Source organism: Parasteatoda tepidariorum, chromosome 11, assembly GCF_982258835.1.
Source record: "Parasteatoda tepidariorum strain Cologne lab strain chromosome 11, Ptep-v5.0, whole genome shotgun sequence".
NCBI lineage: Eukaryota > Metazoa > Arthropoda > Arachnida > Araneae > Theridiidae > Parasteatoda > Parasteatoda tepidariorum.
The window spans coordinates 74,242,265-74,269,498 of NC_141765.1; the positions used below are offsets into that span (position 1 = coordinate 74,242,265).

General features: G+C 26.7%; 1 protein-coding gene across 3 annotated transcripts in view; it reads left to right on the plus strand.

The window, feature by feature from the left end:
* The window catches only part of LOC107436387 (paired mesoderm homeobox protein 2B-like), a 123,921-nt gene extending 99,110 nt beyond the window's left edge, over window positions 1-24,811 (plus strand). For 2 of the 3 annotated variants that reach the window (XM_016048088.4, XM_071187686.2), the window contains exon 5: window positions 24,651-24,811. In XM_016048088.4, coding sequence (XP_015903574.1) covers window positions 24,651-24,772 — 122 coding nt within the window. In that variant the 3' untranslated portion in view covers window positions 24,773-24,811. Of the gene's footprint in view, window positions 1-8,374; window positions 8,433-24,650 lie in introns of all 3 variants that reach the window. The other variant, XM_071187687.2, reaches the window with a different exon arrangement.
* The last annotated feature ends 2,423 nt before the right edge of the window (window positions 24,812-27,234 follow it).

A 27,234-nucleotide genomic window follows, 5' to 3' on the forward strand; every position in this document is an offset into this window, starting at 1 on the left:
GAAAATATTTTTTAGATTGTGTGCTAAAAACTATTACATACATCAATATTATATTTGAAAATTAAAATATTTAATTTTTATAAATGTTAATCAATGTTTAGAGCTTCTTCTTGGGTGACCCTTTCAAAAAATATAAAAACTTACTTCGCGAGAAAATTTTTCTCGGAGAAATTTTAATTCATGTTAAAACATTTTCGATTTGAAAGATGAAAAATAAGCACATAGAAATAGGAACAAACAATGAAGTAATCACAATCTACCCCATAAAAGTAGTATTGAGATTGCTCGAGTATTTCTGAACTATCCTGAAATCACAGATTTTTGAAAATTGATATCTTTCTATAATTGAAGATAACAAAGCATTTTCCAAACTCCAACTCATGTCTTTGAAATATGAATAATTCTTTTTGAAGCAGCTTATTAAACCAATAATATTCCAGATTGTACAATTTCTATATTTATAAATAACAGTGTCGTAATAAGTTTTTAAATTGTCTGAAAAAAAATGAACTAAAAATTTTAGCAAAGAAAGCTATAAGTTTTGTGATCATCACATACACATGCAACATGAGATCTGCTTTATCTAAATGCTTACACAACTTAAAATAGGTAATTTAAAAAAAAGAATGCAGGTTAAAACTATTGCCTTTTTAGTGGTTTGTGTTATTGTTCGTATTATTGGTATCATTGTGAAATTCCCAGCCCACAAAGGATTAAATCAATAACATTAAAAACAGTAAGAAGCAATAAAATGTGATATTGAACATTTAATTACACGAAAACAAAGGAAATTATGTTTAAAGTATTTTAAGTACTATGTTTTAAAGAATAAAATGAGCTAAAACAATAAACGTAGGTTGGCTATAAATCATTATAAAAAAGAGAGGAATAATTAGGTTTTTAGATTTAAAAAAATTTAGCAACCTAGAAAAAAAGATCATCAAAAAAACTAGGAAACTAAACCATAAATTAAAGTAAATTGACATTTAAAAGAACTCTCGGTTTTGCAGTAAATGAAATGAAAAGTATAAGAAATGAAAAACAACGGGTTCATTGCAACTTGAACGGACAAGAGAAAAATATTTTTACCAAAAATGTTTATAGATTTATCTTTAACTCCTCTTTCCAATTAGCAATTGGATATATTTAGCAAAAATTTGAACAGCAAAAATGCTGAGTTTATTTTTCATAAAAAGACAAAAATCTGAAACAATATTAACAGCTTGAACAATTTTTAAATGTTTAATTACTAGTATTATTAAGATTAAAAAAAATATTATACTGAAAATCTCAATCTTTTGATTCTTAAAATTTATTATTTTAACATCCGCTCTTGTAGTCGTAAAAGTTAGACTGCACGCAAAAATCAGAACGAATAATAACAAAATATTTTGTATCAATACAATAACGAACCCTGATTTAAACTAAAATGATACACTTAAGCAGGAATAATGACTAAAGTAACTAAAAGAAATCAAATTATCTTCAAAACAAACAAAAGTGAATTGTTAATCCTGGCTAATTAGAATGCATTATTAATAACGACGTCATAATTTAAAGCGGAATTCGTAAAAGTATTTGGACTCAAATAAACTTAAAATAAATCTGATAAAATACGTTTAATTAAAACTAATAGTAATAAATTTCCCAAGAAACTTACCTAATTTCTCGAGAGATGTTACAAATTCCACGTGGCCATCAAGTATCGAAAGCAATAAGCAATTGAAGGATAAGTCATCAACACAGCACACTAGTTATGACGGTTTAATGACAATAAGGAAGCTGCGTGATAATTTTTTACTTTTTAAAACAAGACTCCAATTTCCTTTCAGTGGGTTAACTAGTTATTTTGTTATTAAGATTTAAAATCCCTCGATTAGCCCCGCCCCTTAAAACGCGTAGCTAGTTTTCCAATCTTCTCTGATGACGTCAGAATTCATGATCCATACGGCTTCCATCACCTTCCGATACACGTGTTACGTCAGGTAGAACGTTGATAAACACTATTAAAAGTAACTCCAAGCACTTACAACAAGTATTGTATAATAACATGCTTAGTTGCAATTATTTTTTAGTGTACCAAAAGGAGAGAAAAAATTAATGCAAAGTAATCGAAAGTGATGGGAAAAAAATTCGTAAACTGTCTACAGCTTCATTATTTTGTTGATAAGACCATTTTACTATACTTAATAACATTTAAATGTAATGTTTTGCTTTTAGTTAAGCTTCTCTAAAGAAATCATTCATTATGCTAAATTAAAATGTTTATGAAATGCCCTTTAGATTACTTCTTTTATTTTTATATAATGGATTTTATTCTTAGAGAAATTTATTCTTATGATGGATTTTATTTTTAGAGGATAATCGTGTTCTTTTTGCATGAATATTTTCTTTTCATTAATCGACTTATGTCGTTTCATTTTGCTTTAACCTCTGCATCTAAAACACTCGTTTTAAAATTTATTCAAATTGTCAGATTTAAAAAATAAATCATCTTGTTTTTGCGTAGTTGAAAAAGTTATTTAGAATTAAAATAAGAAATGAAAAGGGCTTAAACTTATTCGCATTTCTTCTAAAAAAAATAATAAATTAAATATTTTAGAAGTGTATAAAAAACAAAAGAAATAAAGACATTTTTTGAGAAACTGATGAACAATTATTTCTCTAAAAACTTTTAATTTCAAATCTTATGCATTTCCATCTCCTCTATGTGAGATTAAACCATCATGTAAAATTTTTTAGAGTATTTCATATTTTTGTGTATATTATTAGCAAAAATAAACTAACATTAATAAAGAAATTAACTTCAAAAGTAATTTTATTTCATAACCGTCCTTGAACAGCCGACTCAATTTTGGGCTTACGATAAACAATGTTCAACTCCGTAGCCTTGTCATTTTGAACCCAATCCAGAAGACAAGGGAACTCCTGGATCAAGTAATGAGAGAAAATTTGCTTTCGTGGAAAACTTTTTTGATGGAACTAACCCGCATTTGATTTACATAGAAAGAAAAACCACGAAAACCTCCCATGGTTAGTCTGACAGCTAGGGGACTCTAACCCATGATCCATCTACCGCTGAGGATATATATGAGGATATTTGAGTATATCACCTCTTTCCATTTATAGACAGGGTTAGTGATGACGTAGATCTTGACGTCAACAATCATCCCCTTCCTCTCACCGTTTCAAACGTGGTCTTGAACTAAATCCTTAATATAGCATCTCCCATTAAACGTAAAGTGATGTCGGTTTCACGTCTAATTTTTATAACTAAATAGTTAATTTAATTACAATGATTTTGATTTTAAAAAAATCGTTTGATGCAATAACATCATTTTTAGTTTAAGGACAATTAAATTCAGGAAAAGAATTAAGGACTGATTTTTAATTTTGGTTTCGAAAGATTATTTCGACTTTTTACAGAATTACGATTTCTGTTTAAATTATCATTCGATTCCATAATATTTGATTAAAAGATTTTGGTAAAACTGTAGCATTGTTCCTTATACTTTTAGTCCAAAATTAAAACATGTAATTTATTTGTTTATTTTGGAATTTATTTAAGTTTGCGAAATTCGTTACCTATCTAAAATAAAAAGACATTTTTAATGCAACAATTATAATGCGAAGCTTTAGAAATGTATCTATTACTATACCAATAATACTGTGTTTTTGAAGCATTAATTTATTTTTTCACTAAAAACTTCATTATTTCCAATGTTAAAAATGAAACATTGCAATTACTTTAATTTTATTATTTTATTTATTATATTTATTAATTTTATAATTGTAATGATTACATATTAAAAATATTGCGATAATCTTCTTTTTTTTCTCTTAGAAAATTTTATAATACAATAATGACATATTTCATATTTGTCATATTCTCATAATGTCATACTTACATATTTCTAAAAAATAATAAATACTTCTTCATAAAAGTAGACATATTTCTAGATTAATGCTATCCATGTTAGAATATAGAATATTAAAAAAGAAAAAAATCTTTGAAAACAAATCACAGGACAATATTTTTGTTAACATTCCAAGACGATATAAATGAAATTAATTGAAAAAAAAAGCCTCTCCCTCCCCCCTCAAAAAAAAAAAAACTTTAAGGATTAATTCGAAATTTAAAAAAGAAGGAATACTTTCCATTTTCAGACATTAGGATGCAGAAATTTTAACTTAAATGTAATTAATTTTTCCTGGACACAGCAAAAAAAGAGAGAAAAAAAATGGAAAATTATGAGTACAAAAATGCACTTTCGCTGAATAAACCTACCTTTTTTCCGACGGATTCGGATTTTAGACCCCGTAAATATAGGGGACAGTCTCAATCCTGGAAATATGGTCCCAATAGTTTGGTCAGGAAAGTAGTCCAAAGTTTGGACACCTAAATGTTAATTTTATTTTTTGCGTACTCCGAAACCTCTTTTGGATATTTAAAAAAAGTTGCACACAATTATAAAATTTGCTTATGCAAGCATAATTCCATACAAAAAAAACTTTTTTACAAATATTCATAATTTCTTATTTTTTATTTAATAGTAATCACGAAAGTTTTGAATTGTAAGGTATACAATTTCCTACATAATGTCAAAGAAAGTAATTTTATATGGCAATATGCAAAATTTGAGAGAAATCGGTCCAATAGTTTCTGAGAAATTGAATTTTAAAAATACGATTCCACGTTTACTTCTTCACTGTGTGATATTAACATAAGCTCCTGAGACCTGATTTTTAGGTTATAGTAGAAAATGCTATTTTTACTTAAAAATATATAGCGTTGAACAAACTTATAAATGCGATGAAAAATGTATAAATTAAACTTAATTTTTTACAATTATTTTTAGTTACATAAAATATATATATATATATTTTTAATTTTTACACATTGTAGGATTTTTTTAAGTGCTTAATAAGTGTTCGCCATAATAAGTGTTCGAAAAGAATTAAATTTCTTATCTTTCTTACAATTTTTAGTTGCAATTGAAAATTTCGAAAGAAAACCCAAGTCAATTTTTACATAGACAATCACTTCGGCAAGGTATACAAATATCAAATGTCGATAGGAAGCTCAGGAGGATGTCTAAAAATTATCGAAATGATCGAAAATATCGATAAATGCTCAATCGTATCAGATATTCAAAAATATACGAATGATACAAAACTTGATTTTCTAAACTCTACTTCTAGGGTGCTGAAATCGGAACTTTTTATTCCAGAATCGGATTCTTCCAAAAAAGATATTCCAATTCAATTTGCAGGTTTAGACCTTTTCATAGATGGCACGGTTATTGCTAAATGAAATTGTAAATTAAATAATTGATTAAAAGGGAAATGAATTACTTAAAATGATGTTATTAAGAAAAATACTTGTCATTTTGAAAATCCTAATTAATAATACCCATTTAATTGGGGTGATTGGCGTACTTTTTCGATTTACTTTGATTAAAAAATCTTTGTCATGCCATAAGTCGGTGTGTGTAGTGTAAATACCAAAAAATGGCAGTTATTTCAACGCAGCTCTTGGAGTTCCGTTGCACATTTTCATAAACCCAGTTTTGGTCCGTTGTTATAAACTTTTTTCATTCTTTCGAAATGTCATAGCTACTGTATTCTTTTTGTATCTCTCGATATCTTTCCTCTCCATTCAATTTCATGATTGTATATTTTATATAAAATTTAAAACAATTAGCTAAAAATCCCTTAAGAAAATAATGTCTCATATTAACCTCATTCATTAAGACTAATGTGTGTTAGTTTTAGTACATTTATTAGTTTTATTAAATTAGGGATTCTTTGCAGTTAATAAATGTTTGTATCAACCCTGTTTGCGCCAATTAAATAGTAGTATTTAGGCGAAACATTGAAAGCCAAAGAACATTTAAGCTATAACTGTGTTCCGTAAAGATCTTTGATATCAGAAATGAAATCGAAAAAGTATAAGTATAGGCAAATTAATATTTAAGCGAAGAAAAAATACTCTCAAAATTTGATAATACATTGTACTGGAAGAAGATTTAATGAATAAAGGAAACAAAGAGAACCTCCAATTAAACCTGTCTTGATTTTAATTATTTCTGTACTGTAATTTCTCAAATTTCAATAGCAATTTTTTTTTCTTCGGTCAAATAATAATTTTAAACCCCCCATGTGTATACTTTTTCATTTTTGATAAGGATCCTAAAAATACATTTAAAGGAAATCTTTACAGAATACCTTGAATGTACTATATTGTCCGTTAGGAAATCTGGGAACGGTAAGAATTATATGGACGAACAACTGACTTTATTTTTTTTTAAAGCTAATAAGGCTAGATATTTCTAACTAGATGAAAAATATTAAAATCAATTAATATTTCTCAATGTTTTCAAATTCTTATGAATCCAAATAATGCAGTGCAGCTTTTTAAATAGCAGAAAACCTTTTTATTTTCACAAAACATTTTGTCATATAGAGGACGCAAGAATAATCACTCTTAGCATAATAAAAATCGTTAAGACGACAAAGCATTTAACAAACGGAAAGCAATATTTTTAAACTAATTTTCACTACAAATTAAACTTGATATTTAATCGATGAGTTTCTTTGTATATGTTTTTGGACTAAATGTTAAGAAAATTTTAAAGGTGAGTTGTTTAGTCTCATTCTCCTGTGGTAAAGGTGAGTTATCATTAATTAATTTTTTATTTCAAACTATTTAACACCTTTATTTCAGGAGACTTTCTTTAGCTAGGAACCCTTAAAATATAATTTTAGAATTCGTAGGAAAAATGGAGTAATTATACCATGCATATTTGGGCTATAAATTAATGTTGAAGTAGGAGGGAAAACATTATCAGAGTCTTACGAATTCCTATTGATGTCAATCCAAATAACAGAGAAAGAAAATCTTTAAAACCAACTTATTTAATAGATAAACTAATTGTGATCACACACGGGATCAAAAAATATATATGAAGGAGATGATCGTATAGAAAAACCGTATCTACTGAAAATTATAAGTACAATAGGGTATAAAGTACAATATACGTGTTTAATATATATACTGTATAACTGAAGCTTCATTCACTTCGTCATAAATTTTAAATAAAAGCAAATTTTTTCAATCTATTATGAAACATAATTAGTTTATTTATTTAAATATGGAATTGGTTTATTATACAAATTAAATAGAACATATAATTTAATAGCATATATATTTAAAAACAAATATTATTATCGGCTTTTGAATAATTTTTATGCTTAGTTTTTTAATTGATTGACTTCTGTTAAACTCACGAAAAAAATTTAAATCTTGAAAAGTGCTTCCTCAATTTCCCTATTGCCTGAAATAAAAATTAAACTTATTAAAACTTCATTCACTTCGTCATAAATTTTAAATAAAAGCAAATTTTTTCAATCTATTATGAAACATAATTAGTTTATTTATTTAAATATGGAATCGGTTTATTATACAAATTAAATAGAACATATAATTTAATAGCATATATATTTAAAAACAAATATTATTATCGGCTTTTGAATAATTTTTATGCTTAGTTTTTTAATTGATTGATTTCTGTTAAACTCACGAAAAAAATTTAAATCTTGAAAAGTGCTTCCTCAATTTCCCTATTGCCTGAAATAAAAATTAAACTTATTAAAAATTCAAATTTTTTTATAAATTGTGTTTCGTAACAGGGTTGGCATAATTTAAATAGTTATTTTTTTAAAAAAAGATCATTGATTCGAGTAAAAAAAAAATTTTTATTTGGGATTTATACATACATATTAGGGTGGTTAGACAAAATAATAGAAACACTTTTATACTTACACATTTTTTAATCTTCCACAAAAGTTAAAGAATTTCACAAATTTAGAAGTGTTTAGGTTATGCGATTTCTCTTACTTATCAGTGAAATTTAAAACTTTTAGAAATTTGAGAGACAATAGTATTTTTATACAACCAATGTCAAAAATGTAGCACAAAATTAGCTGCTGGTAACGCTCCCCTTTTCAGAATTGCTCTACAAAGTTCTCATTTAATATTTATTTCATTTCTTGTATCAGATCTTGCGAATCTTTCGAAATAAAAAATAAATAAATAAATTTATCTAGACACTCAAAATATTTTTTTCGATAAGAAAATTATGTTAGCTGCTATTATTTTATTTGAAATATTCCAATAAAGAAGAAAACATAAGGTGAAGATACTTTTTTTTCCAATTTACTTATTTTAAGTTAATCATTGTGAAGAGAGTTAGTTTTCAACAGGAAAAGACACCATATAGCAAGTTGTGAAAGACAAGTTAGTAGAATGTTTTGCTTCTTTTCATTTTTAAGAGAAGAAAGATATCTAAAAGATAAATATATAAAATTTTAGGAACAAAATGGAGTACAGGAAGAAGTCTGTGATTGAAGAACTGTTGTCTATGACTGAAGTATGAAAAAAGTAATTCATTACTTCTTGATAAGAGAGATTAAAAAATTTTGGAAATGATGTATAATAAAAATAGTTATATATTATATAAATTGTAACAACTAAAAATATCATTTTAACGCTTTGTGGATAAGCCAAGATATAATATTATAATGATAAGTTTGATTATTGCTTTTTGTGGTGCGTGTCTACATTAAAATGGCCAAAGTTTCATCAACAACAAAAAAATTCTTGTTCTCTGGACATTAGTCTAAAAAGTTTCACTGCTAGATTATGGTCAGTGACTGACAAAAGACATTCCAGGCACTGACCGTAAAAATATAATTATGCCCGTAACGCTATCATGACCATAAAAATACAAGTCTGTCGGAAAAGTTTTCTCGTACAATATATAGCCACTGACCGTAAATTACCATCATGATCGTAAAAGTTCAGGTTTTGACGTTATTTGAGACTCAAGCGATTTGTTTGTTGAATCAAGATGAATTGTGGAACAAGGTGAAGTAATGAAGTGTCGTAAAAGATTGAGAGAGTAACGTGTTCGTTGTCTGTGGTAATAACTGCAGATGGAAAGCACAAGATATACTCGTATTCTGACTGGGTTCCAAGCCAGGATCTTTCTGTCTGTAGTTTGATGCTATAACCAAGGTGGAAAGGGTGTATACTCGAGAAATGAGTTTGGAAGCTTTATACAATAACCATTTAAGTTAACTGTCAACTCTTTTAATTTTTCTAAAGTTCGTTACAATTACAGGTACTGAAATTTTTTCATAAAGAAGGGAGCTGGCCACATAAGTTAATTCTCTGAAATTTACTAACATTTTTTAGAGTTTATTTCTGTTCAGATAAAACAGAAATGTTTTTTACCATTTTCTTTTTATTATTTTCTTTCATTTACCATTTTAAACTTTAGATTATGATTTCTTCAAAAGGAGCCTGTTAGAAATTTGTATGTCTTAATTCCAAGAAGTTATTCACCATTTAATATTTGTATAATGAACTGAAATTTAACATCAAGATGCTTTCATATTTTTCTTGGTTGTTTTCATGAAATTATCTAGCCTCGTTATCACGAACCTGTAAAGAAATATCCATATTTATAACATTCAGTTTACTTTTTTCAGTTACATTATCAAAACTAGTCTTTCACACGTTCTGTAAGTGACACAAATTTTTGTTTTTTACGTTAACAGAATTTTACCTTAAGTCAAGTTACATACCCAATTTGCGTCCTACATTTGAAAGATAAATGTTTGATATGTCCTTTCCCATTGTCGATAAGCAATTAATTTACTGAAAAAAAACTATATCACTTCGATTTACACCCGATGAATGATCAAGATGGAAATTATGCATATTATTTCGCTTATTTTTTAAGGTAAAAAATATCTAATTTTAAATGGTAAAAAATTTAGGTAGTTTAACGATTAATTTATCAACGATTGATTTAAACTTAACGATTAATTTATCAACGATTTATTTAAACTTAACGATTAATTTATCAATCTAAGTTTCTTGATATCAAAAAATACTATTTGCAGAATATTCAAAAAATTTTCAAAGAAAATATTTTTTTCCACAAGCTTATCTTGTATGAAGTTCGCTTTGTTACGAATAAATATTTTACATAGTACTATAAAATCATCAACATAAACTAGCAATACAATATATTTTCACCATTTTAGATTATTAAAAACTAATTTCCTCAACATTAAATCTCACACGTTAACCATTGTGTGAACTGCAGATTACTTTTCTTAGTAAGCAAATTTTATTTTTCTTACCGCTCAAAGAGAGTTCCTATTTAAGTTGCCATATAAATAAACTGTATTTACTCCTATTTGAATCTGCTTCCATTCAAAATATTTCACAATAATCATAAAACGAAATCGATTTATATCAAATATAATCTAGCTTTTTTGTTATTTTTTACAGTATTTGTCTATAAATTTAACATTTGGTGGTTTGTCTACAAGATATTGCATTGTTTCATCATTTTCAGCCATTTTTTTCCCCGGCAGTTTCCAACAAGTTTATCGGGTGAACTTTATATGAATGTTCAAAATTTTTGAGAAGAACTGCATTCATGCATAAAAAGTTCGTTATCTTGTCCGTTAACAATATTTTTTTTTAACGTTTTGTTTAAGGTTAAAACTTTCCAGGATTAAACTCTATATTTTTACAATATTTGTCCGCATCACTTAGATTTCTAAATCTAAGGTTACCTGGGAGATAATTATGCACATCTATTCTATCACTTTTTCATAAAGTTATATATATATTGAAAGATATAATTTCAGAACATGTGTGATAAACATCATAATGGTTTTTGAGGAAATATACAGTACCGCTCAAAAGTATCAGTACACCTAGAAACTTATAAAAAAAATGGCAAAATTCAAAGTGTCATAACTTCTTTAAAAATGATCAAAAATGCTTCTGCTTTAGCTCATTTTGAAGCTTAAAATCTCTACTTTTATGTGCTCTAATTGTTTTTAATTAATATATTTTGCAACTATGTACAATTACTCTTTAAACAATCTTAGAAAATTGTATTAATTTCTTGTGAAGTTTGACGCGATGTACGGGCACAAAGGGGTTAGACATTATTAATTTTTATTATACCATTGAAAAATTTGGACTTTTAGCTTTCATTTGAAAAAAAAATTCCAAAAAAACATGTTTTTTGACGAAGTTATTGTCAAATAAAAAAAAAGTTTTTTTTCCAGAATTTAATGATTTTTCAGCAATTGTAATGAATTTTAGTGTAATTATAATATGATATGAAAATTTTTTAATTAAAATAAATTAAAATTTAATATTTCTCGATAATATTATTTCATAATTTATTATAACAATTTTAACTTTTTTTTTTTTTGGAAAATATAATAATGAAATAAGAATCAACGTTTACAATTTAATATTTTGAAATTTATTTTTTCGTATTTTTCTCAGAAAAAAATTTTCTTTTTGTTTTCAAATTTTATAAAATTATAAAATTATTATAATTGCTATTATAATAATAAAATTATTTTATAAAATTATTATAATTGCTGAAAAATCATTAAATTCTGAAAAAAAAACTTTTTTTTTTATTTGACAATAACTTTGTCAAAAAACATGTTTTTTTGGAATTTTTTTTTTCAAATGAAAGCTAAAAGTCCACATTTTTCAATGGTATAATAAAAATTAACAATATCTAACCCCTTTGTGCCCGTACATCGCGTCAAACTTCACAAAAAATTAATACAATTTTCTATGATTGTTTAGAGTGTAATAGTACATAGTTGCAAAATATATCAATTAAAAACAAATACATAAAAGTAGAGATTTTAAGCTTCAAAATGAGCTAAAGCAGAAGAATTTTTGATCATTTTTAAAGAAGTTATGACACTTTGAATTTTGCCATTTTTTTATAAGTTTCTAGGTGTACTGATACTTTTGAGCGGTACTGTATATATATATATATATATATATATATATATAATTATTATAGATAACTATTATTATACATAATAAATTGGAAAATTTAATTTTCATTTCCTCTAGTAGTTAGACAACTTTTAATTGTTTTGAATTATTCAATTTTCGATATAAACTAAGTACAAATAAATAAATCACAGATTAAAATTAAAATTGCAACCGATAAAGCGCATTGACTTAGAAAATATTTTAAAATATGGAGAAACACAAATCTAAAAAAAATATTATTAAATCCTTAGAAAAAATTTTAAAAAAATGTTTTTGCAAATACACCTATAAATTGTCTTTACTAACAAGCATAAGAGTCAGAAAAATCTTTACTAAACCTTTTTAAATTCTTTATCAGTACAAAGGATTGAAAAATATTAATACTCCAATATAAAAAAGGTCTTGCAGGTATAAATAGTATTTCTGAAGAACTAAGACTGAAAGAACTTAAAAAGTTTAAAGACATCTCATTTCCTAACTGATTTCACACAAACAATGTCACTTTTCATTTAAGTTTAACATGTCTTTCTCAGTAACCATCGTAACAAACGTATCTTAATATTTATCTCCCACGAAGACAAGACTTAGGAGAACACTCTCTCACATGTAACTTGAGTTGAAGAATTGTTATAGTGTCCTGCAGAGTTATGTAATTCACATGAAAAAGCGCTACTTTGATTAATTTTTCATTTATTTATATTATTTTTAGTTTAAACTATTAAATACATCTTATATAATTATGAAATTAAAAAGCACATAAGTTCGAAAATCGAAAATTTTAGAAACCTAAATTGATTTATTTAATTTTTATCCGGTAGTAAATTCCTTTAAATTATCAAATTCAACCTGAAGGAAATTTTTACGAAGCACATGTGCGTACAAATGTTTAAAAATTGAAATCGTAAAATTTTAAGTTTAAAAATAATTTCTTGCAAATAAATTAAAGAAAGGAGAAAAAAAATAATAGTCTAACGTCACACAGGCGACGTTACTTACAAGCAGGAACTAATATAGGGCATTACAAGCAAGGAGGAAAAGAAAACGCAAGCATTGAGGCAAAAGCGAAAAACTCTCAATATATTACTTTATATAAATAAACTTTAAGCCCTATAATTGAAATAATTATAAGAAAAGGGGATACTTGGTTTAGATTCCGTCAAAAAATAATAATAAATAGCCATTGACGTATTATTTGGTAACCTTTTGGGAGCGTATAAAAATACATCAAAGTTTTAAAACTTATTAACTCCAAAACTAGTTCAAAAGTTTTTGTTTTTATTTTTATCTTTTGTTAAAAGGATAAGTAAATACAAAAAAAAAAAAATAACTTACTGTGATTCATTTATACTCTGCATTTAAAAAAACATCTATATAAACTATTTAATCACTCCAAAACTAATTAGAAATTTAAATTGAGGCGAATTATTCATTTTCAGAAACTATAAGAGTGCTTAGCTTCAAAACAATAATAATTCTCCAGCTCACAGTTTTTGCTATACATGATTACCCCACGAAAAACAGCAATTTTCATCTTTGGCACAAAATAACTCAATAACTGAGGACCACATCAACAATATTTTGCAAAACCAATTTTTTTTAAACATTTCTCGGTAAATGTGTAAAGTCTCATATTATTTTAACAAATAGTTTTTGAAGTATAACGAGGAAAGCACAGTCGCTGAAATTTTATTTGAAAGAGCCCTGATGATTACATAAACTTTTTTTTTTTAACGTAGAAAGAAACGATATTTTCCTAAAGAAAATATAACACTTCATTTTCTGAATTTAAAGCATCTATAGAGCAATCTGTCTCAGATTTCGAAGCTATTTGCAATGAATTGCCGAATTCAGGTTGCTATCGTGAGTTGGAGCATTTCATCAACTATTATCAATATATCAATATAAATTATAAAAGATATTAGAGTATAAAAGTACTTATTTTTACGGACAAATATTAATCTACCCAATATTTTGATTTTTGGCTGCTTTGTAGACGATCTGCCCCAAATTGTGAAGCGATCTGAAATCAATTTCGTGAGCAGTTCTGGCGATATGCTTGGCAAGAAGAGGGGGAAGCCTCTAATATAATTAATATATAATATATTAAAGAATAAAAGCTGAAGTATTAAACAAGATCAAGTGGATGCAGTGAGCGAAGCGATCGGTAAGGATTGGACAGCGATAGCGAGCAGGAGAGTGACATAGTTTAGTGAAATTTATTAGCAGTGGAATTATATCTGTTGTCAGTGAATTGAAGATGAACAATAAGTCTTAATTTGCTTATATTTCTAATTACTTTTTAAACAATTATATTGTGAAAATTGCGTTTCTTTCTTTTTCTATGAACGGATAATATCAATCTATTTCATCGGTTTGATTTTTTACTTCTCTATCAACAATCTGTCCCCCAGGAAAGCGAAGCAAACTGAAATCAACTCCGGGGTTAATAAGTTCCAGGGGCTGGCGAGTGATAGCGAGCATTTTCTACAAAATGTAAATAGTAACCAGACGGATCAGGGATTAGAATCCCCTTGTCGTCAAGCTAACTGTGGGAGATTTTCGTAATTTTCCTCACCGTGAAAAGCGAATGCGGATTATTTCCATCAAAAAAATCCTCCACCAAAGCAAATTTCTCCGAATACTTTATTCAGGAGTTCCCTCGTCTTCTAGATTGGGTTCAAAATTACTAGGTTATGGAGTTGAACAGTGGTAAGAAAAATGTGAATAGTTTATTATTATTATTATTGCCGCATATTCCTAAGCAAAGCGATGGAGATTTTATTTTCTTAATAATGATTCTGATCTACTAAAATTAAGTAAAAAAAAAAAAAAAAAAATTCTACTTTGAAATATATATTAGAAATTTTAAATCATTTCTTTTGAATTCTTAAAAATATTTAAATTTTTAAAGTGAATATATTTTCCAGCATAAAATCTAAGAGCAAAGTAGAGCTCGATAATTTTCAAATAGATTATAGTCATTTAAATAATTTTTAACAAATTACAAATTAGGAGAAACTGAAAATTTTAAATATCATCTTGACCTATAGCTTTAACCTGGACCATCCATCAAGAAAAATCATGCTTTAAAATTTAAAAATTGAATGATATTGTCTTAAAAAAGTGTTAAGAGAACTTCTCTAATAATAAAAGACTCAAATAAGACAACTATTGAACTTAAATAGATAACTCATTGTTAAATAATTACAGGAATTATTGCATTTGACATTTAAAAAAAAGTAAATAAATATTTTCTTAACTCACCAAAAAAGGGACTAGATGGTTCGAAGAAAAGTATTTTTTAGGCGCTCAAGCAAAACTCTTATAACAGAATGATCATAAAGTTAATTTCGTCTTCCTTGTTATTTTATTTGAAGTCTTAAGTTGAACTCCTCTCTTATTATCAATTCTAAGAAGACCCCCCCCCCCAGATAATTTCCATAGGAAGAAATAAGAAATTTCCTTTTGGAATTCGGACAAAACACATGCCATGCCATGGGACAGAAAGGGCAACACTTTCCAGGACATTTGAATTTTCGAGATTTTCCTCTCCATGTAATGCAAATGCGGATTGGTTCCATCAAAAAGTCCTCCACGAAAGCAAATTACTCCTAATACTTGATCCAGGTGTTTCCTTGTCGAAAAAGGTCGAAGGTCACAGTGTTCCTATAGTAACAAACATCCCACCTGCTTGATCAATTTTGTTTGATTTTATCGGAAACAAAATGTTCCTTCCGTTTTTTTATATTAACCGTTTTTTATATTATCCGTTTTTTATATTAATTATTCTATTTTTATATTATTATTGAACAGCCGACCCAATTTGGGGAAACTTATGATTTGTAGATAACTTTACATACTGTCCTGAAGTGAGTTTTCTTAATCCCTTCTCAAATTATCTATCTTTAACTGATTTTAACTTCCCTATATTTTATAACCGTCGTTGAACAACCGACCCAGTTTATAAAATTATTATAATTGCTGAAAAATCATTAAATTCTGAAAAAAAAACTTTTTTTTTTATTTGACAATAACTTTGTCAAAAAACATGTTTTTTTGGAATTTTTTTTTTCAAATGAAAGCTAAAAGTCCACATTTTTCAATGGTATAATAAAAATTAACAATATCTAACCCCTTTGTGCCCGTACATCGCGTCAAACTTCACAAAAAAATAATACAATTTTCTATGATTGTTTAGAGTGTAATAGTACATAGTTGCAAAATATATCAATTAAAAACAAATACATAAAAGTAGAGATTTTAAGCTTCAAAATGAGCTAAAGCAGAAGAATTTTTGATCATTTTTAAAGAAGTTATGACACTTTGAATTTTGCCATTTTTTTATAAGTTTCTAGGTGTACTGATACTTTTGAGCGGTACTGTATATATATATATATATATATATATATATATATATATATATATATATATATATATATATATATATATATATATATATATATATATATATATATATATATATATATATATATATATATATATATATATATATATATATATATATATATATATATATATATATATATATATATAATTATTATAGATAACTATTATTATACATAATAAATTGGAAAATTTAATTTTCATTTCCTCTAGTAGTTAGACAACTTTTAATTGTTTTGAATTATTCAATTTTCGATATAAACTAAGTACAAATAAATAAATCACAGATTAAAATTAAAATTGCAACCGATAAAGCGCATTGACTTAGAAAATATTTTAAAATATGGAGAAACACAAATCTAAAAAAAATATTATTAAATCCTTAGAAAAAATTTTAAAAAAATGTTTTTGCAAATACACCTATAAATTGTCTTTACTAACAAGCATAAGAGTCAGAAAAATCTTTACTAAACCTTTTTAAATTCTTTATCAGTACAAAGGATTGAAAAATATTAATACTCCAATATAAAAAAGGTCTTGCAGGTATAAATAGTATTTCTGAAGAACTAAGACTGAAAGAACTTAAAAAGTTTAAAGACATCTCATTTCCTAACTGATTTCACACAAACAATGTCACTTTTCATTTAAGGTATCCGACTACCTTAAAAAAGAGGATTTTCACAAAAAATCACTTTTTTATTTTATTGCTTTATAATAATGCCCAATTTTTCTAGTTTTAAAAACTGTTTTGTTTTTGAATGCACGTCAAGCAGAACTTTAGTTATAGCTATTTTAGTAACAGATGACAGCTGTCCAACTTACCGGAAATTACAAAAATGAAGCCGATAGTAGGTAATAGTTTGTGTCTATTTGTGTATTTATTTTTCTTAGATATTTAATTTTTAAAAGCTCTTAAACTCACGGCTAATAATCTGAATTATATTTTAATTAGATTTTACGTTTCGTGGTTACTGTTTGTGGGTAACATGAAAAGCTAGCATATTTTCTGATAGTTTGTTTACATTTGAAGCGTACTTTCTATATCTTGATTTTGATTTGTTTTGAAGAAATTTATTGATTTCTTTCAAAAAAATTTGTTATTTATTTTGATGAATTTATTGAAATGGGTAAAGGACGTACTTCTCGATCTAAGAAACGTAAATATTACGGTAATCAACATGCCACCAAAAGCGATGATTTGAGTAAAGTTGATTATACCATTTATTCAAAATTGTGTAAAGCAGATGAATCTATTACTTCAAGCTCTTCAAAATTATCGATTTCTATGGATGTCAATAAAGAACTGATGCCTTTGGATAAAAACAATCTATGTGGCAATCGAATAACTGATATTGAGATCCTAATGGTGATATTAGCTTCATTATGTTGTCCGGTTTGCTATGATAACAAATTGCATTTAGAAGAAAATTCTAGATTTGAGCTATTATAAATATTATAAAAAATATTTTTTACATCTAATTATTAATAAAAACTATATTTAGACATATATATTAAAGTGTGAAAATACAGTAAGATGGTTGTTTAATAAAAAATTGTTCCTGTGTTAAATGCTTTATAAGTAGTAGACTTTTGATGTTATTCACTAAATACTTTAAAATATCGCTAAATAATACGTTAAAATATCGCTACGCTAAATAAAACTAAGAAAATGTGTGAAGGAATGTGCCCCATATAAAATATAATAACTTCCTACTGACAAACATTCATAGTTTTTAGAAAAAATGTAATTATAAACTTTAATTGTGTTTTTCTCAAAATGACAATTTTGCTGTTTTTTGTCTACGGAAAACAAGATAACTCAACTAATTATAATAGATTTGTCTTCAAACTTTCAGAGATTGTTTCTTGTATTGGTGGTTATGTAACAGACCTCCAGAATTCAGATAACTGTATTATTTTTTGTTTTATGAGATATTTTGCAGTAGATAATGTGAAGAAAATGTGAAAAAAAATTGAAAAATATGCTTAACACTCCATAAATTTTTTTAATTTCATGCTATCATTTAAGTTGAGGTTCATAACACTTCAGAGGGTTATACGAAACGGCTCAAAAAGTTTGATAGCTGCATGTACAATAGTTTTTTGTGTAGAGTGTTTTCCGTTAATGAGTTATTTTCATTAAAATTATCTAAAAAATACTCTTTAAACAAAAAATTTCCTGTATATTAAAATTTTCTCTATTAAATATTTTTATTTAAATTAATATACAATATAAATTGCAATAATGTTGTGAAAAATATTTATTTTTCAAAAATTTTGTCCCGAAGGTAGTCGGATACCTTAAGTTTAACATGTCTTTCTCAGTAACCATCGTAACAAACGTATCTTAATATTTATCTCCCACGAAGACAAGACTTAGGAGAACACTCTCTCACATGTAACTTGAGTTGAAGAATTGTTATAGTGTCCTGCAGAGTTATGTAATTCACATGAAAAAGCGCTACTTTGATTAATTTTTCATTTATTTATATTATTTTTAGTTTAAACTATTAAATACATCTTATATAATTATGAAATTAAAAAGCACATAAGTTCGAAAATCGAAAATTTTAGAAACCTAAATTGATTTATTTAATTTTTATCCGGTAGTAAATTCCTTTAAATTATCAAATTCAACCTGAAGGAAATTTTTACGAAGCACATGTGCGTACAAATGTTTAAAAATTGAAATCGTAAAATTTTAAGTTTAAAAATAATTTCTTGCAAATAAATTAAAGAAAGGAGAAAAAAAATAATAGTCTAACGTCACACAGGCGACGTTACTTACAAGCAGGAACTAATATAGGGCATTACAAGCAAGGAGGAAAAGAAAACGCAAGCATTGAGGCAAAAGCGAAAAACTCTCAATATATTACTTTATATAAATAAACTTTAAGCCCTATAATTGAAATAATTATAAGAAAAGGGGATACTTGGTTTAGATTCCGTCAAAAAATAATAATAAATAGCCATTGACGTATTATTTGGTAACCTTTTGGGAGCGTATAAAAATACATCAAAGTTTTACAACTTATTAACTCCAAAACTAGTTCAAAAGTTTTTGTTTTTATTTTTATCTTTTGTTAAAAGGATAAGTAAATACAAAAAAAAAAAAAAATAACTTACTGTGATTCATTTATACTCTGCATTTAAAAAAACATCTATATAAACTATTTAATCACTCCAAAACTAATTAGAAATTTAAATTGAGGCGAATTATTCATTTTCAGAAACTATAAGAGTGCTTAGCTTCAAAACAATAATAATTCTCCAGCTCACAGTTTTTGCTATACATGATTACCCCACGAAAAACAGCAATTTTCATCTTTGGCACAAAATAACTCAATAACTGAGGACCACATCAACAATATTTTGCAAAACCAATTTTTTTTAAACATTTCTCGGTAAATGTGTAAAGTCTCATATTATTTTAACAAATAGTTTTTGAAGTATAACGAGGAAAGCACAGTCGCTGAAATTTTATTTGAAAGAGCCCTGATGATTACATAAACTTTTTTTTTTTAACGTAGAAAGAAACGATATTTTCCTAAAGAAAATATAACACTTCATTTTCTGAATTTAAAGCATCTATAGAGCAATCTGTCTCAGATTTCGAAGCTATTTGCAATGAATTGCCGAATTCAGGTTGCTATCGTGAGTTGGAGCATTTCATCAACTATTATCAATATATCAATATAAATTATAAAAGATATTAGAGTATAAAAGTACTTATTTTTACGGACAAATATTAATCTACCCAATATTTTGATTTTTGGCTGCTTTGTAGACGATCTGCCCCAAATTGTGAAGCGATCTGAAATCAATTTCGTGAGCAGTTCTGGCGATATGCTTGGCAAGAAGAGGGGGAAGCCTCTAATATAATTAATATATAATATATTAAAGAATAAAAGCTGAAGTATTAAACAAGATCAAGTGGATGCAGTGAGCGAAGCGATCGGTAAGGATTGGACAGCGATAGCGAGCAGGAGAGTGACATAGTTTAGTGAAATTTATTAGCAGTGGAATTATATCTGTTGTCAGTGAATTGAAGATGAACAATAAGTCTTAATTTGCTTATATTTCTAATTACTTTTTAAACAATTATATTGTGAAAATTGCGTTTCTTTCTTTTTCTATGAACGGATAATATCAATCTATTTCATCGGTTTGATTTTTTACTTCTCTATCAACAATCTGTCCCCCAGGAAAGCGAAGCAAACTGAAATCAACTCCGGGGTTAATAAGTTCCAGGGGCTGGCGAGTGATAGCGAGCATTTTCTACAAAATGTAAATAGTAACCAGACGGATCAGGGATTAGAATCCCCTTGTCGTCAAGCTAACTGTGGGAGATTTTCGTAATTTTCCTCACCGTGAAAAGCGAATGCGGATTATTTCCATCAAAAAAATCCTCCACCAAAGCAAATTTCTCCGAATACTTTATTCAGGAGTTCCCTCGTCTTCTAGATTGGGTTCAAAATTACTAGGTTATGGAGTTGAACAGTGGTAAGAAAAATGTGAATAGTTTATTATTATTATTATTGCCGCATATTCCTAAGCAAAGCGATGGAGATTTTATTTTCTTAATAATGATTCTGATCTACTAAAATTAAGTAAAAAAAAAAAAAAAAAAATTCTACTTTGAAATATATATTAGAAATTTTAAATCATTTCTTTTGAATTCTTAAAAATATTTAAATTTTTAAAGTGAATATATTTTCCAGCATAAAATCTAAGAGCAAAGTAGAGCTCGATAATTTTCAAATAGATTATAGTCATTTAAATAATTTTTAACAAATTACAAATTAGGAGAAACTGAAAATTTTAAATATCATCTTGACCTATAGCTTTAACCTGGACCATCCATCAAGAAAAATCATGCTTTAAAATTTAAAAATTGAATGATATTGTCTTAAAAAAGTGTTAAGAGAACTTCTCTAATAATAAAAGACTCAAATAAGACAACTATTGAACTTAAATAGATAACTCATTGTTAAATAATTACAGGAATTATTGCATTTGACATTTAAAAAAAAGTAAATAAATATTTTCTTAACTCACCAAAAAAGGGACTAGATGGTTCGAAGAAAAGTATTTTTTAGGCGCTCAAGCAAAACTCTTATAACAGAATGATCATAAAGTTAATTTCGTCTTCCTTGTTATTTTATTTGAAGTCTTAAGTTGAACTCCTCTCTTATTATCAATTCTAAGAAGACCCCCCCCCCAGATAATTTCCATAGGAAGAAATAAGAAATTTCCTTTTGGAATTCGGACAAAACACATGCCATGCCATGGGACAGAAAGGGCAACACTTTCCAGGACATTTGAATTTTCGAGATTTTCCTCTCCATGTAATGCAAATGCGGATTGGTTCCATCAAAAAGTCCTCCACGAAAGCAAATTACTCCTAATACTTGATCCAGGTGTTTCCTTGTCTTCTGGACTTGGTTCAAAATTACAAGACTACGTAGTTGAACATTAGTAGTCGTAAACCCTAAACTGGGTCGGTTGTTCAACGACGGTTATAAAATATAGGGAAGTTAAAATCAGTTAAAGATAGATAATTTGAGAAGGGATTAAGAAAACTCACTTCAGGACAGTATGTAAAGTTATCTACAAATCATAAGTTTCCCCAAATTGGGTCGGCTGTTCAATAATAATATAAAAATAGAATAATTAATATAAAAAACGGATAATATAAAAAACGGTTAATATAAAAAACGGAAGGAACATTTTGTTCCCGATAAAATCAAACAAAATTGATCAAGCAGGTGGGATGTTTGTTACTATAGGAACACTGTGACCTTCGACCCTTTTGCCCCCCCCCCATTGTGGCTAGACCTTAGAGGAGGGTCGGAGAAAAAAAAAAAAACGATGTGAAAAGGGTGAACGATGAAATGAAATTTTATTTCAAATCATACATTTATAACTATTTTTTTCCTAAAAAGCTAAGATTCAATGTAAAATTAATGACATTTCTTTTTCTTCTTTTAATTTATTTCAACAAAAAGTAATCATGTTGAAGGGTGCTGCAGAATAGGTCCTGGTATCCCGGTGGGCCAGTCCATCCCTGGGTGATCATGGGACAAATTTGGAGAGGAAGCATTTATAAGAATGCACAGTCTAACGTGAAAGCACGGCAAAAGAGGACTAATATGTTTTTATACACAATCAAGGTACCGCAATACAGTATTCACAAAATTGAAATCTCCAACAGCAATTTATATTTAGTAGCGATCATGTAGAAAAGGCTGAAATTCAGATGCATCGGTTTGCCTGCCTCACTACCGCCCTCTATACCTCTGCAATGACATTGTATTATTATGATAATATTACTCTTAATGAATTTATTATTAATGAATTAATATTACTATTAATGGTCAAAATTGTGAACATTTATTTTATAGCTGCAAAGAAGCACTTAATATAAATTATTTTTTTCTTTTTATTTTTATTTTTAGAATAAGCAAGAGGAAGATTTAGATGGTAGTAGATTAATTCAGCGATATAATTTTATTTAATTTTCTGCAAAGTTGTGAAGCAGTAAGCCATAAAACAATAGTATTATAATGTTATTTACCACGCATTATTTGCGTAACAATACGGAAATACTAAATAAAATTATATCACCGAATTCTGTAACCATCCATTTTCCTCCCTCTTACTCCAAATTATATTTTGTGAATGAATATTTCACATTTAACTAAAAAATACCTTAACTTTTATTGATAATTCTTTAAATTTTTTATGCAAAGAGTTTTCTGATAAATTTTGGATCATTAATCATTTTCAGGTGTTTATTTTTAATTTTAAATGTATTTTAATTTTCATTTATTTATTTATTTATTTACTTATTTATTTGAAAATGAATCAATTTTATCAAAATATAAATTGAATTTGTTAGTTTAAATATCATGTTTTGTAAAAGCCCTTACTCTTATCATATCTCCTTTTACTCTAGTCGTTTGTAATTTAATAATTATCGTACATTATTCCCATTCTGATAAAAACCACACTATAGAGTTGTAAAGTCTTTTGAATTGAGTGGAAATTTTAACTTTGAAATAATAAAAAATAAATTTTATAATATTGTCATTTATTCCCAAAGAATAAAACTGTAACTCTAAACCCATATTTAAAGATTTATTCAAGGTTAAGTATTGTTTGAACTTTAAAATTGTCATTTTTATAATAATTGTAATAATAAGGAAAATAATTTTAAAATAACCAAATTACTTACTGCTATAAATTTTCTTCCACTTCTTTTTTCCCTGAAATTAAATGGAGAAATTCTTACATAATTTTAGAAATTTTTTGAGGGGGTGAAACCAGAAAAGCATCTAATATATTAAAATTGTCAATGATTTTGTTAAAATAATTTTATGTGGGCACAACAGAAAATTTTTAATAATTCGATAATTATTTAATTAATTAATCTTCGCCAAAAAATGTACATAACACTTAAATTACGAAACCAAAAAAAAAAGTAGTGAACATTGTGCTTTATCTAAATTAAATTTGAACAAACACATGTAATTGCATTTCTTTATCATCGTTTCAGAAAAATTCCGTTTCTAGCTAATAGTTAAAAAGCCGTTATTTTATAAGCATATCCTTAACTAACTACAATACTTATTATTTATTATTAGACAACACGTTTTAACACGGAAGTCACCTACTATGCGCGAAATACTCATTATCATAATGAATCCAATTCATAATATTTGATTAGATACATGATCAATTAATTATTAGTACTTAAATGCTTTGATTTAGAGGTCAAGATTATGAAGTACACTGAATGTTTTTATAACACCATCCTCTCAAACACAGTACTCTTTGGAGTGCTTTATTACTTTTCTAACTGATTTTTAACTGAAGGAAAAACACTACCTACGATACTAATTTAATGTTTTATGCAACTATTATTGAAATTTAGAAAGTTTAAAAAAATTACTAAAATATAAATACATTTTGAAGTGATTCATTCTAGTTGCTGGCCACAACCAATATGGCGATGAAAATAATCGTAAAGAACTCAACAATTGAAAAAGTATTTTATCTTTCGAAGAGGAATTTACTTCCAGTAATATTTTTTGGCATAAAATTGCATTGGTGAAAAATGATATTTTATGGGATATTTTAATTTGTTGTATTTTTTTCATAAATGAAATTTTATTTATTAATAATATGAATTGTCCATAGTTAATGAAATAGAAAGTTGAATCGAATATTATTTGATTTCATATAACATTAGATGGGAAGCATTTATTGTTACGGGGTTTCTAAAAAATACATGTATGCTCCCCTCCTATTGAATTTTCTCAGTTGAGATATTGTTTTTCAGGAAAAACAGTGTTGGATGTGAAGTGGAGTGGATCACCATGTGCACAAAACGCCGTCCTACCTCCGTCCTCATTTCCTTTGACGTTTCCACCTGTAGACAGTAAACCCATCCTCTTTCAATAGATGTGTATATGATTTAATAATAAAAACTTTCATCCTTTCTTCTTTTAAAATTATTTTAGCAACACTCTTTAGCATTTTAAAGGATCACCTATTTTTATGATCATTTCTACTCCTTTTCTATGGAATATCTATTTATTTTCAAGTCACGGAAATCTCTTGAAATATCCAGAGATGCCCATAGGAGGATAATAAGGGGGAAAGTGTTCATGGCTATTTTGGGGGATTTTTTTTTAAATATTTTGTACTATTTTGTAGTTTTAAAACTTCAAATTTTATATTTAAGAAATTTTTTTGATTTTTTTTAAATAGTCATTTTTCATTATTTGGGGAATCAAGTTTATTAAAGTTATATCTAAGTTATTAATACTCATATTTAAGTTATTAATTGGGTATTTAAGTCTGTTTTGGGGGGGATGATATTTTTCGAATTTTTGTTTTTTAGTGAGAATTATTCTTTTAGTCATTTTACCTTCAACTCAAAATTTATGTAATAAAAGGAACACATTTATTTATAACCAGTGCATTTTTTGAACTGAAACAATAATTTAAATTTTTCTTTTGGAGGGGGAGGATATTTTTTACAGCCTTTTTTGGACAGATTATTACCTTGATCATTTTTAATACATCTTTATTACATTCAAAAAAAATGTTGAACTTTTAAAAATTTGTACGTAACATGCACTGATGTTTTCCTTCTGCCTCTCCTTTCAAAGATTATATTAAGAATAAAACTCTTCAAGAATTGGAAAGTAATTAACAATATTGATTACTTAGAGGATCTTACTAGGGGTACACTGAATATAATGTAAGAAGCAAAACAGAGAAACCTGTTATACCACTTCACTTAATCAACCAATTCTATTGTTTCACAATTTTATTTTATTTTATATAACAACATTATCTATAACAATTTGTTCAGCAAAAAATGCTCTAAGCAAAGTTTAACTTATAATAAAACTTTTGCTTGAGAATCGGTATTTTTATAGAGAAAAAAAAAAAGGAAAAAAGTTCGGAGTAACAGAAAATAAAGCGCAACAAAAAAGGAGAACTATCTCAAACAGAACATCTCAAAGCCAAATTGACCCTGTAAATATTATGAATTAATTATACATTAAATTAATTAATACTAGCTGTTTCTGACAACGTTTGTATTTCGAGATTTGTAATCAAAAACTAAGACTCCATTGAGAGCACATTTGACTTTTGCCTCTTACGTGATTGAACTTTCATATTTTGGCCGCTTTAGGAATGTGTCGTGGTGAACTTGTTAATAAAATGTTCAGTTCAATGGCGCTTTTAATGGATGATAATAAAAATTGCAGCTTTGTTATCGTTGTTTTAGCAGTTAAAATATTCGATTGAGAGCCAGTGCATTTAGTTTTGCTAAAAAATCTTTTTCGCTAAAAGGAAACGAACTTCAATTGTTATAAATTCATTTTTAAAAGAATACACAAATCTCAAACAGTAAATATTACATTTTCAGGCAAAAAGTAAACTTTAAAAAAATTTTTTATCGTATTGGTACTATTGAAGAATTAAAAGACTGCATAACCAAGTAAATGTTACATTACGTTTAAAAAAAAAATCAGCCTTTCATTCATATGATATATTTAATTGGGGTTGATAATTAAAATTGACTTTTGACTGCTAATTAGTTTTATTGAAATCTTTTAAGCCTAGTTGTAATATTTTTTGCTGTAAAAAAAATTTCGTTTATAATATTTAGACGCAAGATTTGAGATATAACTTGTCTAGGCTTTAAATATCAGTACACTAACATATGATTTATGTACGTTTAATGCATCTAACCACTGTTGGTGCCTAACGACTCGCCATTGAGAATTTGGATTATTCTTATAAATTTCATGATATCTTCATTTATAGCATAATAATATACAGTTAAAGAACTTAAAATTTGAATTTAAAAAATATAATGGTTATTGTTAATATTTTGCAACAAAAAGTTTTAGTATTATAATTTAATAAATTTAAATGTCTTTTAATAAAAATGTCGTTTTTACAAACAAACATATTACGTTATATATGTATATATGTGTAACGTTAAATGTATATATAGTTATGTTATATATATGTATTCATAATAAAAGAAACTTGACTCTGGCTTTTTGCATTTTTCTTTAAAAAAAAGCTTTGTTTAAAATGTTTACTTTTATCACCAAGTTTTTTGGGAAACCTATTTATTATGTTCGTAATGCATGATTTCTTATCAGCGAAATACAATTGTTTTGCTTTAAATAAAATTTTATGATAGCAGAGTTGTCAAAACAGTAAGTAAATTTCCATCAAGTCTTTCAAAAGGTGATGCATAAAACATTTCATTAAATAATGTGTAAATTTAATTTAGATAAAAACAAATATTGATATTTAATGCATTTTTCTTTTCTGAAATAATTAGATAATTTTTTTAGCAAAGAGTTCTGCTTTAGAACATAGTAACTTTA